The sequence below is a fragment of the Salmo salar genome, unplaced genomic scaffold (assembly GCF_965601325.2).
Source record: "Salmo salar unplaced genomic scaffold, fSalSal1 ptg000257l, whole genome shotgun sequence".
NCBI classification, from domain to species: domain Eukaryota; kingdom Metazoa; phylum Chordata; class Actinopteri; order Salmoniformes; family Salmonidae; genus Salmo; species Salmo salar.
In genome coordinates this window covers 74,983-94,080 of record NW_027675339.1, presented here as the reverse complement: position 1 = coordinate 94,080, position 19,098 = coordinate 74,983, and the positions used below count along the sequence as shown (strand labels likewise).

Genomic DNA, 19,098 nt, shown 5'->3' with positions numbered 1-19,098 from the left:
GTGAGTCTGCCAGATTAGAGGCAGTAGGGACGACCAGGGTTGTTCTCTTGACAAGTCTGCAAATAGGACAATTTTCTGTCCTGCTAAGCATTCAAAATGTGACGAGTGCTTTTGGGTGTCAGGGAAAATGTATGGAGTAAAAAGTACATCATTTTCTTTATGAATGTAGTGAAGTAAAGGTAAAAGTTGTTAAAAATATAGATAGTAAAGTAAAGGACAGACACCCCAAAAAACTACTTAAGTAGTACTTTAAAGTATTTTTACTGAAGTACTTTACACCACTGCATTAGAAGACAGATAAATGTGATGATTTGAAGGAAAGACGAGCAGATTCTGGTAGGTAGGCTACAAACTATTATAAAGTTAGGTCGTCGTCGTCGTCAGACATTCAACAGTCACAGTAGGTTTGAGCTACAGTATGATCACTAATCATGCCGACAAACCTGATGGTCTCGGTTGGAAATGTTGTGAAAAAGTATCTGGCCTCGGCTATAAATATCTGGCATTACTCATCTCATATGTATATACTGTATTCTATACTGTTCTACTGTATCTTAGTCTATGTATTACTCATCTCATATGTATATACTGTATTCTATCCTATTCTACTGTATCTGTCTATGTATTACTCATCTCATATGTATATACTGTATTCTATCCTATTCTACTGTATCTGTCTATGTATTACTCATCTCATATGTATATACTGTATTCTATCCTATTCTACTGTATCTTAGTCTATGTATTACTCATCTCATATGTATATACTGTATTCTATACTATTCTACTGTATCTGTCTATGTATTACTCATCTAATATGTATATACTGTATTCTATCCTATTCTACTGTATCTTAGTCTATGTATTACTCATCTCATATGTATATACTGTATTCTATCCTATTCTACTGTATCTGTCTATGTATTACTCATCTCATATGTATATACTGTATTCTATCCTATTCTACTGTATCTTAGTCTATGTATTACTCATCTCATATGTATATACTGTATTCTATCCTATTCTACTGTATCTGTCTATGTATTACTCATCTCATATGTATATACTGTATTCTATTCTACTGTATCTGACTATGCAGCGTTGACATTGCTCGTCCATATATTTATATATTCTTATTCTTATTCCATTACTTAGATTTGTGTGTATTAGGTATTTGCTGTGAAATTGTTAGATATTACTGCACTGTTGGAGCTACGAACACAAGCATTTCACTACACCCGCAACAACAACTGCTAAACACATGTGACTTCATTTCTTATTAAATTGTTTTTTCCCCACTCATTCATCTCTTTACGTTGCTTATTTATATTCAGTGGCCTGGCTGCATCCAGACTGTCAAAGGCCCATCCTGGTAGATCTGAACCTAATGCAGCTTGGAGTGATCAGATGACAGAAGTCACATTTAGGTGCCAGGTCTTCAGCAGGCTTGAAACGTGATACTGATTTTCATACTAAGAGGGACCAGGAGTCTGTTGATTGGCCAGTCATTGGGTTCATTTGTTGAAATCAAATCAAGCTTTATTTATACAGCACATTTCAGACATGGAACACAATGGCTTCATAGGAAAAAACAAAAATAAACAATTATTTACCACAACAAACATAAGTGGATAAAAAACAGAAGGTTAACAACTGAAAGATGGAAATGCCATCGATTAAAATACTAAGAATTGGATGCAATATCCAACCCAAAATACCAGCTTGTTTTACTACATTGTTTGTTGTTGCGTTCCCCACCAAGAAAAATCTCAAATGTTTCTCAAACAGAAGAGGACCTAACAAAGACTCACTGACAACAACCACAACTAAACAGGTGGGGTTTTAGGAGGGGTTCTGAAAGACACTATGGGGGTGTCCACTGAAAGTTGACTAGTAACAACAACTGGGACCTAAAAGACACCCACCATGAGACCCACTAAATCTGCCCAAGAAGAGGAAAACAAAAGAAAAACCCACACCAAACTTAAAGACAGGAAGCAAACCAAAAAGGTGGAGCAACTAAAGGTGTTGACTCTCCACATGTATCAAGACAACTGGAGCACTGGGCCAGACACTCTTAAATATAACCTGGACCAGCTCAGGTGAAACACCTTCCCACTAACGAGATGGACAAGCCAGCACAGGTGTAACACATACTGACTAACGAGGTGACACCAATCAGTGCGTCCTACGTGCTAACGAGCTAGACGGGCTAACGAGCTAGACGTGCTAACGAGCTAGACGTGCTAACGAGCTATACGTGCTAACGAGCTAGACGTGCTAACGAGCTAGACGGGCTAACGAGCTAGACGTGCTGACGGAGCTAGACGTGCTGACGGAGCTAGACGTGCTGACGGAGCTAGACGTGCTAACGAGCTAGACGTGCTAACGATTTGACGTGCTAACGAGCTAGACGTGCTAAAGTCCAACCTCAAAACATAAATGGAAAAACCAAAGCCTGTAACACCTTACCCCTTAAGACAACAAATATATCCTATATTTTTGTTGGACAAATTTGCTCACCACCAACAGAAAACAACTTCCACTCCACATTATAATCAACTACAATGCTTCACCTTCTACAATATAAAATTCTTCCTAAGAATCAGAACTCTAGAACTCAAACAAAACATCTCCAATATGGAAAAAAGTCCAGTCAAAATAAATTGTGATCCATGGCAACGCACTGGCTAAACGCAAAACACAAATGTTTTTGACTGCCCACCTTGAGACAATCAGCAACCAAGTCGTCCTTATCACAGACATGTCTGACTTCAAGAGGAAACATATTATTATTTTATATTATATTTTGCTAGGTGGGATATCCCCAATGTCAAAACACAGTTTTAACGTGTCTAAATCAATAACCAACATGCAGAAACAGTTTGGGATAAATTGAAAACCTAAACATAAAATGTGCTATATACACAAACATCTGCCACAATAATCATATTACTTGTTTTTTTTTAAACCAAGCTCCTTATAAACTGTACAAGCACCAAAACACTGTTGTTTTGACAAGTAGCAATAAATCACTGATATCAATTAGGGGGGAAATCAGGTTGAACGTGATGTTGAAACTAACACAACTAAAAAACACATGGAAATGGGAGATATATTTCACCTCACTGGTTAGAGGACAACCTGCAGAAGACAGTCAGCTACATTTTGGAGTGATGCATTTAAATTTAGGGGTCGCTAAACAAAGAAACACAACACTTATTTGTCATCACTCATCGATATCACGATGAGATCAATTGTACTAAACAAAGGAATGATCAATTGTGTGACAGAAGGGAGATGAAGTTGCACGTCCTGTTAAAACTAACAGCTCAAAAACCACATGGAATCTGGGAATAATGTGTACATCCCTGGTTAGAGGACAACTTGTAGAAAACAGCCAGATACATTTTGAAGTGTTGCATTTTGATTGAAGTGCGTCACCAACATGGTAAGTGTAACACAACTCTTCTTTTGTTAGTCACTTTTTGTTAAATCACATAAATAGTAACTCTTCCATTTCAGAGCCTGGATTTTCCCCCTGAGGCTAATATCCATATCATGTTGAAATCAATAGAACAGGGGACAAACGTTTAGGGTTCTACATTGTGACATCATTAAAATACTCCTTCTACAATGTTAAAACATTCTACATTGTCACATTATATCATTGATATCATGAAACAACTCATTCATGTATTTTCTGATGTTTGTTCAGATGTCTTTTATCGGTGAATCTCTTGTCACACTGATCACAGCTATAAGGTTTCTCTCCTGTGTGTTCTCTGGTGTACAGTCAGAGAGCCAGATGTTGTAAAACTCTTCCCACATTGATCACAGCTATAATATTTCTCTCCAGTGTGTATTCTCTGGTGTCGTGTCAGATGGCAAGATGTAGTAAAACTCTTCCCACATTGATCACAGCTATAAGATTTCTCTCCTGTGTGTATTCTCTGGTGTACAGTCAGAGAGCCAGATGTTGTAAAACTCTTCCCACATTGATCACAGCTATAATATTTCTCTCCAGTGTGTATTCTCTGGTGTCGTGTCAGATGGCAAGATGTAGTAAAACTCTTCCCACATTGATGACAGCTATAAGATTTCTCTCCTGTGTGTGTTCTCTGGTGCACTGTCAGCTGTCCAGATTGACAAAAACTCTTCCCACATTGATCACAGCTATAACGTTTCTCTCCTGTGTGGATTTTCTGATGAATTTTAATGCCTGATGAGGTGAATCTCTTCCCACAGTCAGAGCAGCAGTGAGTTCTCTTCCCTGTGGATGTCTGCAGGTGTTTATTGAGGTGTTCTGATCTGGAGCAACTCTTCTCTGCCTCTTCAGCATCATGAGGTTGTTGAGGCTCCCCAGAGGACCCACGATAGTTCAGTATCTCTCCTGTGTGAACAACAAAGTCAGACAGATGGTTAAAGGCCCACAACAGTAGAAATCCACTGTAAAAGGTTGATGCCAACAGCGGAGCCATGATGTTGTACAACAATTGACATCTGTAATGTCATGTTAAAATTGTTGGACAAATGTCTTAAAATGAGCAAGAATAGTCATATTTTGTCTTGTTTTCACATTAGTAGTGAAATCGATGATTGTAGGCTAGAAATAAGTTAGTAAAGTTGTTGAACCTCTAAGCAGTGTGCCAGACGACGTCTGGTCTCCAATATAGGCCCCTTTCTGTGTTTAATAAAATTGCGGCACGAGGGCGATTTGATTGTAGAAACTCCTCCCTGCTAATGAGGAAACCACTAGTTATGGATGTAGTATATCTGGTAATGAGGAAACCACTAGTTATGGATGTAGTATATCTGGTAATGAGGAAACCACTAGTTATGGATGTAGTATATCTGGTAATGAGGAAACCACTAGTTATGGATGTAGTATATCTGGTAATGAGGAAACCACTAGTTATGGATGTAGTATATCTGGTAATGAGGAAACCACTAGTTATGGATGTAGTATATCTGGTAATGAGGAAACCACTAGTTATGGATGTAGTATATCTGGTAATGAAGAAACCACTAGTTATGGATGTAGTATATCTGGTCATGAGGAAACCACTAGTTATGGATGTAGTATATCTGGTAATGAGGAAACCGCTAGTTATGGATGTAGTATATCTGGTAATGAGGAAACCACTAGTTATGGATGTAGTATATCTGGTAATGAGGAAACCACTAGTTATGGATGTAGTATATCTGGTAATGAGGAAACCACTAGTTATGGATGTAGTATATCTGGTAATGTGGAAACCACTAGTTATGGATGTAGTATATCTGGTAATGAGGAAACCACTAGTTATGGATGTAGTATATCTGCCTGGAGCAAAAAATGGTGAGCAAAGATTTTCGTTTTCACAATGTATTCTGAATATTACAGCGCATATCAGGATGCTACTCAAGGAAACTCACATTAAGCTCTGTGTCTATTTACTAATTCACCACCGTGGGGGAAAACTCAGGGGAGTTCTCAGAGGCTGACAGCAAAAACAGCCTCCATTTACAGGTTGCTTATGAGTGCATTTCACACTACTTTGGATTATAACTGTAACGCTCGTTTGAATGTCCTGTTTAATATAATATAATAGTCTTCCCTGTGGCTCAGTTGGTAGAGCTTTGTTTGTTTGCAACGCCAGGGTTGTGGGTTCAATTCCCACTGAAGGCCAGTACAAAAATAAAAAAATGTATGAAATGTATGCATTCACTACTTTAAGTCGCTCTAGATAAGAGCGTCTGCTAAATGACTAAAATGTAAAAAAATAATGTTTGTGTTATTGTTGCAAATCAACTGCTTTATACTTAACACTTCAAATGCTATTTGGCTAGCTTTGCCATCAGCCTGACAATGAGGGTTTGTCCACTAAGTGTTTAACATAACTTCACCTAACAATAACATAGACCTACTGTAGGACCCATAACTTCACCTAACAATAACATAGACCTACTGTAGGACCCATAACTTCACCTAATAACAACATAGACCTACTGTAGGACCCATAACTTCACACAACAATAACATAGTCCTACTGTAGGACCCATAACTTCACCTAACAATAACATAGACCTACTGTAGGATCCATAACTTCGCCTAACAATAACATAGACCTACTGTAGGATCCATAACTTCACCTAACAATAACATAGACCTACTGTAGGACCCATAACTTCTAACAACAACATAGACCTACTGTAGGACCCATAACTTCACCTAACAACATAGACCTACTGTAGGACCCATAACTTCACCTAACAACAACATAGACCTACTGTAGGACCCATAACTTCACCTAACAATAACATAGACCTACTGTAGAACCCATAACTTTGCCTAACAATAACATAGACCTACTGTAGGATCCATAACTTCACCTAACAATAACATAGACCTACTGTAGGACCCATAACTTCACCTAACAACATAGACATACTGTAGGACCCATAACTTCACCTAACAACAACATAGACCTACTGTAGGACCCATAACTTCACCTAACAACAACATAGACCTACTGTAGGACCCATAACTTCACCTAACAACAACATAGACCTACTGTAGGACCCATAACTTCACCTAACAACAACATAGACCTACTGTAGGACCCATAACTTCTAACAACAACATAGACCTACTGTAGGACCCATAACTTCACCTAACAATATAGACCTACTGTAGGACCCATAACTTCACCTAACAATAACTTAGACCTACTGTAGGACCCATAACTTCACCTAACAATAACATAGACCTACTGTAGGACCCATAACTTTATCTAACAATAACATAGACCTACTGTAGGACCCATAACTTTATCTAACAACAACACAGACCTACTGTAGGACCCATAACTTCACCTAACAATAACATAGACCTACTGTAGGACCCATAACTTTATCTAACAATAACATAGACCTACTGTAGGACCCATAACTTTATCTAACAACAACACAGACCTACTGTAGGACCCATAACTTTATCTAACAACAACATAGACGTAGGACTATAAATCATTTAATATTTCAGGTGAAACATGGAAATTAAAATATCTTTGTCATGACATTTCATAACCTGATCACCAGATAATTTTGTGAATAATCCCACTAGGCTACTCTGTGATGTGTTGTCATTCTAAATGTCCTGAATAAAGGAAAATAGCTCTGTGTGTTGAACAATAGCCTATCCATCAAGGAACAGTTCTCTACACATGATGAGCTAAGTATCTCTGTGTCCAAACAGACTAACGAGACCCCATTGTAAATCAAGCAGACAATAACATTATAAACATCAATTTGTTAGGGATGTTGGATCCAACGTGGAGCACGGCATAACTGTCTTTACCAGAGTAATGAATGAAGAGGCACTTTGGTTGTTGTTGCATGTCGTGATGTTTGTCATGTGACTGTCATTCAGAAAATGATTTCCTGGATCAGCTGATGATAGTTGAACATGTGACTGTAACTAAACAGCTACAGTATTAAGAATTATGTGTAATTATTGAAGAACCGCGTTAATGACAGTATCCATTTGGGTGTCAATAAAGTTAAGGTGACACTCGGTTAGAACCATTGGATTTGCAAACTCTGAAATGATTTAGGATTTCTGTGCCCATGAAAACTGTTTTTCCAGCGTAACATAAGGAGACACTAAATGTTACGTAGGTAGAGAGCATTTCAGAGATCTGAATACAAAAAACTGTCCTAACAGGACAATAACCTAAACCACAAGGCCAAATCTACACTGGAGGAGCTTACCAAGATGACATTGAATGTTCCTGAGTGGCCTAGTTACAGTTTGGACTTAAATCATCTTGAAAGTCTATAGCAAGACTTGAAAACGGCTTTCTAGCAATGATCAACAAACAACTTGACAGAACAGGAAGGATTTTAAAAAGAATAATGAATATTCACGTGAAGATCAGTCGCCTATTGGATGACATCACGACTTCCCATCAAGCCAACTCCTTGGAGGCCTTACTATGACATCACTCCTTCTAGTTTGCAGTTGTTAAAAAAACACTATTTTGCGCAAAACATTTATTTGTTTCCCTTTAGTGTGTTTATAATTTACTGTATTTATATATCACTTTTCAACAGGAAAAGTTTAAAAATCCCTGGAGGACGTCATGAACAATTCATACAGTACAAAAACATATTCAAGTGTAGAATGCCCTTTTAAAAATCACACATTAGTTCAACAACTGCAGAGTTTGTGTCCCTGTTTTATAAGATATTACTCACTGTATTTACTGGTGTTAATCAGATCAATGTCCCTGTTTTATTAGATAGTACTCACTGTATTTACTGGTGTTAATCAGATCAATGTCCCTGTTTTATTAGATAGTACTCACTGTATTTACTGGTGTTAATCAGATCAATGTCCCTGTTTTATTAGATAGTACTCACTGTATTTACTGGTGTTAATCAGATCAATGTCCCTGTTTTATTAGATAGTACTCACTGTATTTACTGGTGTTAATCAGATCAATGTCCCTGTTTTATTAGATAGTACTCACTGTATTTACTGGTGTTAATCAGATCAATGTCCCTGTTTTATTAGATAGTACTCACTGTATTTACTGGTGTTAATCAGATCAATGTCCCTGTTTTATTAGATAGTACTCACTGTATTTACTGGTGTTAATCAGATTAATGTCCCTGTTTTATAAGATAGTACTCACTGTATTTACTGGTGTTAATCAGATCAATGTCCCTGTTTTATTAGATAGTACTCACTGTATTTACTGGTGTTAATCAGATCAATGTCCCTGTTTTATTAGATAGTACTCACTGTATTTACTGGTGTTAATCAGATCAATGCCCCTGTTTTATTAGATAGTACTCACTGTATTTACTGGTGTTAATCAGATCAATGTCCCTGTTTTATATGATAGTACTCACTGTATTTACTGGTGTTAATCAGATCAATGCCCCTGTTTTATAAGATAGTACTCACTGTATTTACTGGTGTTAATCAGATCAATGTCCCTGTTTTATTAGATATTACTCACTGTATTTACTGGTGTTAATCAGATCAATGTCCCTGTTTTATTAGATAGTACTCACTGTATTTACTGGTGTTAATCAGTTCTCCAGTCTTCTCTTCTTCGTCCTCCTCTAATGTGACAGTAATCTCCCCCTCTTCATCCTTCATTCCAAAAACGTCTTCATCTTCTTTCACTTCATCCTCCACTCCAAAAACTGCATCTTCCTCCTCTTCTTTTACTGTAACATCCTCCTCCTCTTTCACTCTGAACGCTTCTTCCTCTTCTTTCACTGAAACGTCTTTCTCTTCTTCTTTCACGGTAACAGCCTCACCCTCTACTTGTTTTTGTATTGAAACAGCCTCCTCTTCCTCCTCCTCTTTCACGAGAGCGTCTTTTTCCGTCCAGCAGACCTCCGCTTCTTTAGCAGGAGGAGAGTAGCTTAGTGAACAAATGGTCGGGGATAATAGCTAGTTAGCATTAGCGACTAGACTAGTGCTAACTTAACCAGCCAGCTAGCTGACTTACAACGTAAATATTACATAAAATGGAGTACTATGTTTAAATCACAGTGGCAATTAAACCACGAAATTGTCTTAAGAACTTGAATGTTCCGACTTTGTCGCCTAGTGAGCTACCGAGGTGGCTGCAGTTGTTGAAGAAGCGTTCCGTCCACTAGATTATACGTCACACTAGAAACATCGCCTGAAAGACACATATCGCCATCTGCTGTCTGGAGGGAGGAAACGCAGTTGAGGAGGGAAAACTATTTTTATTCTTCATTGAATTATAATATTATAAAGCAGTTTAGGAAAACTTTTTTTCTCTCCATTAAATATGAATATTATATCAACACGTACAAAGAGCAACAAGTGTTGTTTGATTAGTTCAGATTTTTTTTTAATGAGAATTTAAAACAAACTCTACATCTACTCCACATCTGTATTTCTGATTCAGTCAAATAACTAGATATCAAAATAAGCACCTAGTTATTGATACCCTTGATAAAGATGAGCAAAAATTACTGTATGAAATAAATAAATAAACTTTACCCACTACCAGGATATTTTTGCCAAAAACCTGGTTACCTCTCTGCTAGGAGGCTGAGACTTGGCCAAAAGTGGATCTTCCAGCAAGACACATCAACATCCACAAAGAAATGGTTAATTGGGCACAAAATCAACATTTTCAATGGCCATCTCAGTCTTCGGACTTGAACTCCAATGAAAACCTGTGGTTTGAATTGAACAGGGCAGTCCACAAGCGCAGACAAAATAAATCAAGGACATGGAGAGATTCTGTATGGAGGAAGGGTCTAAGATCCCACCCAATGTGTTCTCTAATCTCATTAAACATTTCAGTGTCATTATCCTCCCAAGGGGAGGGTGCTGGAGTATTGAAAACATGGGAGGCAATAATTCAGACCCCAACCTTTTGAGAATTACATTTTAAACTAAATCTCTTTCTCTGAGCAATTGTATTAGTATAAAATAATATAATTTCCTTTTTTTGTGTTGGTGTAACAATACATCATGTAGATGTATATAATGAACAGACTAGGTCTATACTGCTCCTACATGGTGTAACAATACATCATGTAGATGTATATAATGAACAGACTAGGTCTATACTGCTCCTACATGGTGTAACAATACATCATGTAGATGTATATAATGAACAGACTAGGTCTATACTGCTCCTACATGGTGTAACAATACATCATGTAGATGTATATAATGAACAGACTAGGTCTATACTGCTCCTACATGGTGTAACAATACATCATGTAGATGTATATAATGAACAGACTAGGTCTATACTGCTCCTACATGGTGTAACAATACATCATGTAGATATATATAATGAACAGACTAGGTCTATACTGCTCCTACATGGTGTAACAATACATAATGTAGAAGTATATAATGAACAGACTAGGTTCTATCCTATTCTACTGTATCTGTCTATGTATTACTCATCTCATATGTATATACTGTATTCTATCCTTTTCTACTGTATCTCTCTATGCATTACTCATCTCATATGTATATACTGTATTCTATCCTATTCTATTGTATCTTAGTCTATGTATTACTCATCTCATATGTATATACTGTATTCTATACTATTCTACTGTATCTTAGTCTATGTATTACTCATCTCATATGTATATACTGTCTTCTATACTATTCTACTGTATCTGTCTATGTATTACTCATCTCATATGTATATACTGTATTCTATACTATTCTACTGTATTTTAGTCTATGCCACTCTGACATTGCTCGTCCAAATATTTATATATTCTTAATTCCATTCCTTTACTTTAGATGTGTGTATTTGTTGTGAAGTTGTTACATATTATTGCACTGTTGTCCTTGAGTGGTCCAGCCAGAGCCCGGACTTGAACCCGATCAAACATCTCTGGAGAGACCTGAAAATAGTTGTGCAGCGATGCTCCCCATCCAACCTGACAGAGCTTGAGAGGATCTGCAGAGAAGAATGGGAGAAACTCCCCAAATACAGGTGTGCCAAGCTTCTAGTGTCATACCCAAGAAGACTCAAGGCTGTAATCGCTGCCAAAGGTGTTTCAACAAAGTACTGAGTTAAGGGTCTGAACACTTATGTAAATGTAGGATTGGGCCGTTGTCATCAAACTTCCATGATTAGTAAGAATTAGGGTAGATTTATAGGACTATTGTTTTTATGATTCATACATACTTTCCTAACCCAAAAATGTACCTAAATAATCTACAAGATCAGAGTATTTTTAAATCTACCAGTTGGTGTTGAAACAGAGACGAATGATGACTTTCTTGAATTGATCCCTAGTTTCTGACTCCGTGTATTCTATTGAGTCCGTCAACAAAATTAGAATGAAAAGGTATTTAAAGGCACAACATTCTAATTAAAGGTATTACCGTATTTAAAAGAATGGCTTAAGATGAAATGGACTCTAAACCCTATTGAATGAAAACTCCATGACAAAATCTGTTGGCCAACAACTGTGAGGGTTTTCAGCCAGGTATCAACACATGCAGAGTGTGAGTAAGCAAGACATACATTCCTAAATGGGGATCGGCCCCAGTCTCCTGGTAAAACACCAGAACCCTCCCCCTACAGCATTTATGTTCATTTTGAGAAAGTAGCACTACAGTCTCCAGGTAAAAAACTACTTTTGGGTAAAAATAGACGCGACACCTGTCTATGAATTTGAGAGGTTACATTGATGCTCCAGACACTCAACTAGTCTAAAGCAGACCAGTTTTATTGCTTCTTTAATCATAACAACAGTTTTCAGCTGTGCTAACATAATTGCAAAAGGGTTTTCTAATGATCAATTAGCCTTTTAAAATGATAAACTTGGATTAGCTAACACAACATGCCATAGGAACACAGGAGTGATGGTTGCTGATAATGGGCCTCTGTACGCCTATGTAGATATTCCATTAATAATCATCTGTTTCCAGCTACAATAGTCATTTACAACATTAACAATGTCTACACTGTATTTCAGATCAATTTGATGTTATTTTAATGGACAAAAAATTGCTTTCTTTTAAAAACAAGGTTATTTCTAAGTGACCCCAAACTGTTGAACGGTAGTGTACATCTACATCCTCCCATGTTGCTGAACCACTGATCAATAACTCCCTATTACAGGAAAAAACACTATTTCCATTGGTTGTTAGTACTGTACTGACCTCTCGTCCTCTGTCTCTCTCGTACTCTGCCTTGTGTATTTATCTTCAAAATATTCTTATAGTCCCAACATAGAACCAAATAGACTTCCCAAAAATAATATGGCATTTACTTTATTTCACATTTATTTAATCAGATATGTCAATTGAGAACCAATACGCATTTACAATGACAATCTGAATGAAGAAATACTAATATCAATCTATTTAATAATTAACATGTTTGAAATATCCCAATGATATAGTGAACAACATTTAGGGGTTTACACTTGCATTCAATCAATCTTAAGTTCATAATCAAAACATTTTTTTTTTACTATTTTAATCCGATTTTCGACATGATCATGTCTTGAGCTGGAAAAAACATGTAGACCTATTTTTCAGTATGATTTCATTCATACAATATTATTTAATGTAGAATGAACAAAAACACAATTTCTCAATCAAAAACATAAGTCAGAACACAGCCTCTCTATTCTCTCATGTGATTTCAGGTCCTCTGACTGGGAAAATGTATTTCCACAATGAGAGCAGTGGTATGTCTTCTCCTCCTGTGTATGTGTATGTATTCTTTCATGCTCTTTCAGGTACCTTAACCGGGTAAATCTCTTTCCACTGTGGGAGCAGTGGTAAGGCTTTTCTCCTGTGTGTATTCTCTCATGCTCCTTCAGGCTCCCTAACTGGGTGCAACTCTTTCCACAATGGGAGCAGTGATGTTGTCCTGCTGGTTTGGACATCTCAGGGTCTGGTTCCTCTGAAGAACTCTTCCTGCTGTCAGAAGGAGAGTCTGGTCTCTCTCCTGTCAAAGACAAACAGATTATATAATTAATTAAACAGAGACCTGAATGAAACATGATAAAACTTCCTATGATGTTTAATCTCGACTAGATCCCTCAATCACCTGAAGTCAGTTTTCACAAGTATTATTAAACCCACTTCAAAATGCAGGTCTCTGTGTGCTTCTTAGGATGTCCAGGCAGGTGATTCACTTCTAACCGAAGTCTTGCAGGTGTTTACATGGTTTTCACATCTGCCAGATCATCGAAAAATCAAATTTCAGTACGAGTGTATATATATATATATATATTTTTTTTTTTGGTACTTTTACACCTTTTTCTCACCAATTTCATGATATCCAATTGCAACTCCCCTACGGACTCCGGGGAGAGGCGAAGGTCGAGCCATGTGTCCTCTGAAACACGACCCTGCCAAGCCGCACTGCACATCTTGACACACTGCTCGTTTAACCCGGAAGACAGCCACACCAATGTGTCGGAGGAAACACTGTCCAGCTGGCGACCGAAGTCAGCGTGCATGCTGACCACCACAAGGAGTCGCTAGAGCACAATGGGACAAGGACGTCCCGGCCAGCCAAACCCTCCAAACCCTCCCCAAACATAACGCTTTGTATTCAGGATATAAAGTTTGTTTCTTTGCCACATTCTTTTGTAGTATTACTTTAGTGCCAAAAGCCTCTCTATTCTCTCATGTGATTTCAGGTCCTCTGACTGGGAATGCTTCCTTCTTTTCACTCTGTCATTTAGGTTAGTATTGTGGAGTAACTACAATGTTGTTGATCCATCCGCAGTTTTCTCATATCACAATCATTAAACACTAACTATTTTAAAGTCACCATTGGCCTCATGGTGAAATCCCTGAGCGGTTTCCTTCCTCTCCAGCAACTGAGTTAGTGACTGGGTATATTGATACACCATCTAAAGTGTAATTAATAACTTCACCATGCTCAAAGGGATATTCAATGTCTGCTTTTTTTTACCCATCCACCAATACATGCCCTTCTTTGCGAGGCGTTGGAAAACCTCCCTGGTCTTTGTGGTTGAATCTGTGTTTGAAATTCACTGCTCAACTGAGAGACAATACAGATAATTGTATGTGTGGGGAACAGAGATGAGGTATTCATTCAAATATCATGTTAAACACTATTATTGCACACAGTGAGTCCATGCAACTTATGTGACTTGTTAAGCAAAATCTTTACTCCTGAACTTATTTAGGCTTTTAATTAAATGTGTAAACATTTCCAAAAACATAATTCCACTTTGACATTATGGGGTATTGAATCCATTTAACCCCAGTATCTCTACTTGCACATTCATCTTCTGCACATCCTACCATTCCAGTGTTTAATTGCTATATTGTAATTACTTCGCCACCATGGCCTATTTATTGCCTAACCTCTCTTATCCTACCTCATTTACACATGCTGTATATAGATTTTTCTACTGTATAATTGATTGTATGTTTGTTTTACTCCATGTGTAACTCTGTGTTGTTGTATGTGTCGAATTGCTATGCTTTATCTTGGCCAGGTCGCAGTTGCAAATGAGAACTTGTTCTCAACTGGCCTACCTGGTTAAATAAAGGTGAAATAAAAATAAATAAAAATATTTTTTAAATTTAGGCTGTAACACAACGAAATGTGGGACAAGTCAAGGGGTGTGAATACTTTCTGAAGGCACTGTATATATAAAACTCCCCCCACACAGCAATCTAATAGCATCAGTAAAATCTGTTGAAATTAAACCACAGATAAATATACCTAACATAGTACATCTATTAAACAATTCATCACAACACATACATCAGAAATAGTTACACATTATAGAGATCCATTCATGGATGTACAGGTCTGTTGGATAAACGTTCAGAAATGTCCACTGCTGATTTTTTCCAGGCGTCCATAGCGGACACCCTGGCCCTATGAATCCTGGCCGTGGACAAATTCTCAGTCAGAAACACAAGTCAGAACACAGCCTCTCTATTCTCTCGTGTGATTTCAGGTCCTCTGACTGGGAAAATGTCTTTTCACAATGAGAACAGTGGTATGTCTTCTCCTCCTGTGTATTAGTATGTTGGAAAGGCTTTTCTCCTGTGTGTTTTCTCGCATGCTTTTTCAAGCTCCCCGACCACCTAAAACTCTTTTCACACTGGGAACATTGGAAAGGCTTTTCTCCTGTGTGTATTCTCTCATGCGTTTTCAGGCTCACTAACCACCTAAAACTGTTTCCACAGTGAGAACAGTGATAAGGTTTCTCTCCCGTGTGTATTCTCTCATGCTTTTTCAGGACCCATAACCACCTAAAACTCTTTCCACAGTGGGAACAGTGGTAAGGCTTCTCTCCCGTGTGTGTTCTCTCATGCCCAACCAGGGATCCTAACTGAGTAAAATTATTTCCACAGTGGGAACAGTGGTAGGGCTTTTCTCCTGTATGTGTTCTCTCATGCATTTTCAGGCTCCCTAACCACCTAAAACTCTTTCCACAGTGGGAGCAGTGGTGTTGGTCAGGCGTCTCTGGGTCTGTTTCCCCTGAGGAACTCTTCCTGCTGTCAGAGTCTGGTCTCTCTCCTGCCAAAGACAAACAGAGTATCTAGTTAAACAGAGACCTGAATGAAACCTGCATTAAATAAAAATGTCTTCCTATGAGGTTTAATCTAGACTAGATCCCTCAATACCCTGAGGTCAGTTTTCACAACATTACATCATTAATAATAAACTTGGTGACGGTGAGATTTAAAAACAAATGATGAAGAGCTCCAAATCTAATCTCTCAGGGAATGTCATGTTTATAGGCTGATCAGAGCTCTATAATAATACATAATGTCATGTTTATAGGCTGAGCAGAGCTCTATAATAATAGATAATGTCATGTTTATAGGCTGAGCAGAGCTCTATAATAATAGATAATGTCATGTTTATAGGCTGAACAGAGCTCTATAATAATAGATAATGTCATGTTTATAGGCTGATCAGAGCTCTATAATAATAGATAATGTCATGTTTATAGGCTGATCAGAGCTCTATAATAATAGATAATGTCATGTTATAGGCTGATCAGAGCTCTATAATAATATATATTACTATTCCAGTCAGTGTTATAGGCTGCATTTTGTTGGTGTCCCACTTCATCTCTAAAGTAATAATGGACATTACTATCTCTCTAAATTATATGTTTTTGTTTAGCCACACCTTTCCTTCAAAATTGTTATTTTGAAGACTTACAAACTGTCCTTTTGCTATTATGTTCAGTCTCCCCAAAACACTTGTCCTTTTGCTAATATTTTCAGTCTCCCCATAACACGTGTCCATTTCATTTCAATAATGCTTCTTATTGTAACGGGCGTCGTATAGAGGGGACCAAAACGCAGCGTGTTGAGTGTTCATTATTATATTTATTTACTCAAAACACTAATGACAAAATAACAAAAGGAAATTATCAACTTACAGTTCTGTCAGGTACAGAGACTAAACAGAATGCAACTGCCCACAAAAACCCAGGAAGAAAAACCCCTACTTAAATATGATCTCCAATCAGAGGCAACGAGGACCAGCTGCCTCCAATTGGAGATCAACCCCCCCAAAAAACATAGAAAGAGAAAACCTAGAACTAACACATAGAAATAGAAAACATAGAAAAACACAAAACACCGCCTGTCAAACCCTGACCTACTCTACCATAGAAAATAACCAGTTACTATGGTCAGGACGTGACACTTATTTTATGTATTTCTCCAACATTATTTAGAAATCTGCTTTTTGCGGGTATACACACTCTACGCAAGGCCTACAATGGACACACGTCAAAAATTTCATTTATAACATGTTTGCCATTCTGTGAGACAATTAAGTTGTGATTTTGTGGTGGGGGGACTCTGATGGTATACACATGTTACAGTTAAGTAATAAGGCCAGAGGAAGTGTGGTATATGGCCAATATAGCACGGTTAAAGACTGTTCTTAAGCACGACTCAACACAGAGTGCCCGGATACAGAACTTAGCCGTGGTATATTGGCCATCTATCACAAACCCCTGAGGTGTCTTATTGCTATTATAAACATGTTACCAACATAATTAGAACAGTAAAAATACATGACATACCCGTGGTATACGGCCTGATATACCACGGCTGTCAGCCAATCAGCATTCAGGGCTTTAATCATCCATTTTAAAATGTAGCTTTAACATTATATTATAACATGAATTCCTATAGTACAGAACAACATCTTCAAGTATAGAATTTCAGTAGCATGCTGCTTTAAAACAACACGTTCGTTCAAAACCTTTGGAGAGTTAGAGCCCGTTTTTAAGACAGTACTTACTGATGGTAATCAGATCTCCTGACTCCTCTGTCAATATGACCGTTATCTCTCCCTCTTTCTCCTCCTTCACTTCAAAAACTACATCCTCCTCTTTCTCTTCCTCCACTGTAACATCCTCCTCCTCTTTCACTCTGAACGTGTCTTCCTCTTCTTTCACTGAAACGTCTTTCTCTTCTTCTTTCACAGTAACAGTCTCACCCTCTACTTCTTGTTTTACTGTGACATCCTCCTCTTCCTTCTCCTCTTTCACGACAATGTTCAGCCCCAGAGCTTCTTTCTCCGTCCAGCAGACCTCCTCTTCTTTAACAGGAGGGGAGTAGTTTAGGGAGCTCATGTTCAGACCTCTTCTTTAGCAGGCGAGGAATACATCAGTGAGTTCATGGTCGGGGATGTTAGCTAGCTAGCTAGTTAGCATGAGCGACTAGTTTAGTGCTAGGCTAACTTATCAAGCCAGCTAGTTGACTAACAATGTACCTATAACATTTAAATGGTGTCTATTAACTAGATGTCAGAAGTATATTTAAAACACAGAGGCAAATATGCACAGAAACAGTCTAAATGTTTCGGCTGTAGGCTACCAAGGTGGCTGACTCGTTGTTGTTGATCCGTTCCGTCCACTAGATTATACGTCACGCTGCAGTATCGCCTGAAAGACGCACATCGCCGTCTGCTGACTGGAGGGAGACGCAGTTAAGATTGTTTTTTTTGTTGCACACACATTTATTTTTCATTCCTTTCATTAAATAATAATATTATATTGAGACGTTCAAATAGAGCAATGCATATTTTGAGTGAGAATTTAAAACATACTGTCCTTCACATCTGTATTTAAGGCAGTTTCATATTCATTCATTAATTTGGTCACTGCGCTCAATGCAATGGCACTTACAAATGTAGATCCTTCAAACACCCCCAAACAGGGAAACAGATCCCAATCACAGGTGTTATCAGGTGCACCACTAAGGCAGTTATTTAACTTTTCATTTGTCCTTGTGGTAAAATCTTTTTGGAAGCGAACCCCTTGATTTCGTCCCTACATTATATCGGCATCGAACACGTCACCCTCCCTAGGAGAGGGGGTGACCTCGACAATTTATTGTTAAAAACAAGAGGCTGTCTGGATCTTTAATTTAAAGACCTTTGCTCCCGTCTGTCTCAACGTAGCCATTATTGTAATATTGCTATTCATTGTAAATGTTTGCAGGTCTATGTATCCATTATTGTAATATTGCTATTCATTGTAAATGTTTGGAGGTCTATGTATCCATTATTGTAATATTGCTATTCATTGTAA

The 19,098-nt window shown here is 37.8% G+C and overlaps 2 protein-coding genes across 2 annotated transcripts; both read right to left on the bottom strand.

Annotated features, from left to right (window-relative positions):
- Positions 1-1,497: 1,497 nt before the first annotated feature.
- On the bottom strand, positions 1,498-12,120 carry LOC145867226 (uncharacterized). Its single transcript, XM_082971299.1, has 3 exons — positions 12,106-12,120; positions 9,067-9,454; positions 1,498-4,393 (listed from the first exon to the last, which is right to left on the bottom strand). The coding sequence occupies exons 1-3, from the start codon at positions 12,118-12,120 to the stop codon at positions 3,759-3,761; spliced, it is 1,038 nt and encodes a 345-aa protein (XP_082827425.1). The 3' UTR covers positions 1,498-3,758.
- A 2,570-nt stretch (positions 12,121-14,690) lies between these two features.
- LOC145867247 (uncharacterized) lies at positions 14,691-18,598 on the bottom strand. Its single transcript, XM_082971319.1, has 2 exons — positions 17,805-18,598; positions 14,691-16,052 (listed from the first exon to the last, which is right to left on the bottom strand). Exons 1-2 carry the CDS (start codon positions 18,136-18,138, stop codon positions 15,436-15,438), a joined length of 951 nt encoding a protein of 316 aa, XP_082827445.1. The 5' UTR covers positions 18,139-18,598; the 3' UTR covers positions 14,691-15,435.
- Positions 18,599-19,098: the final 500 nt, after the last annotated feature.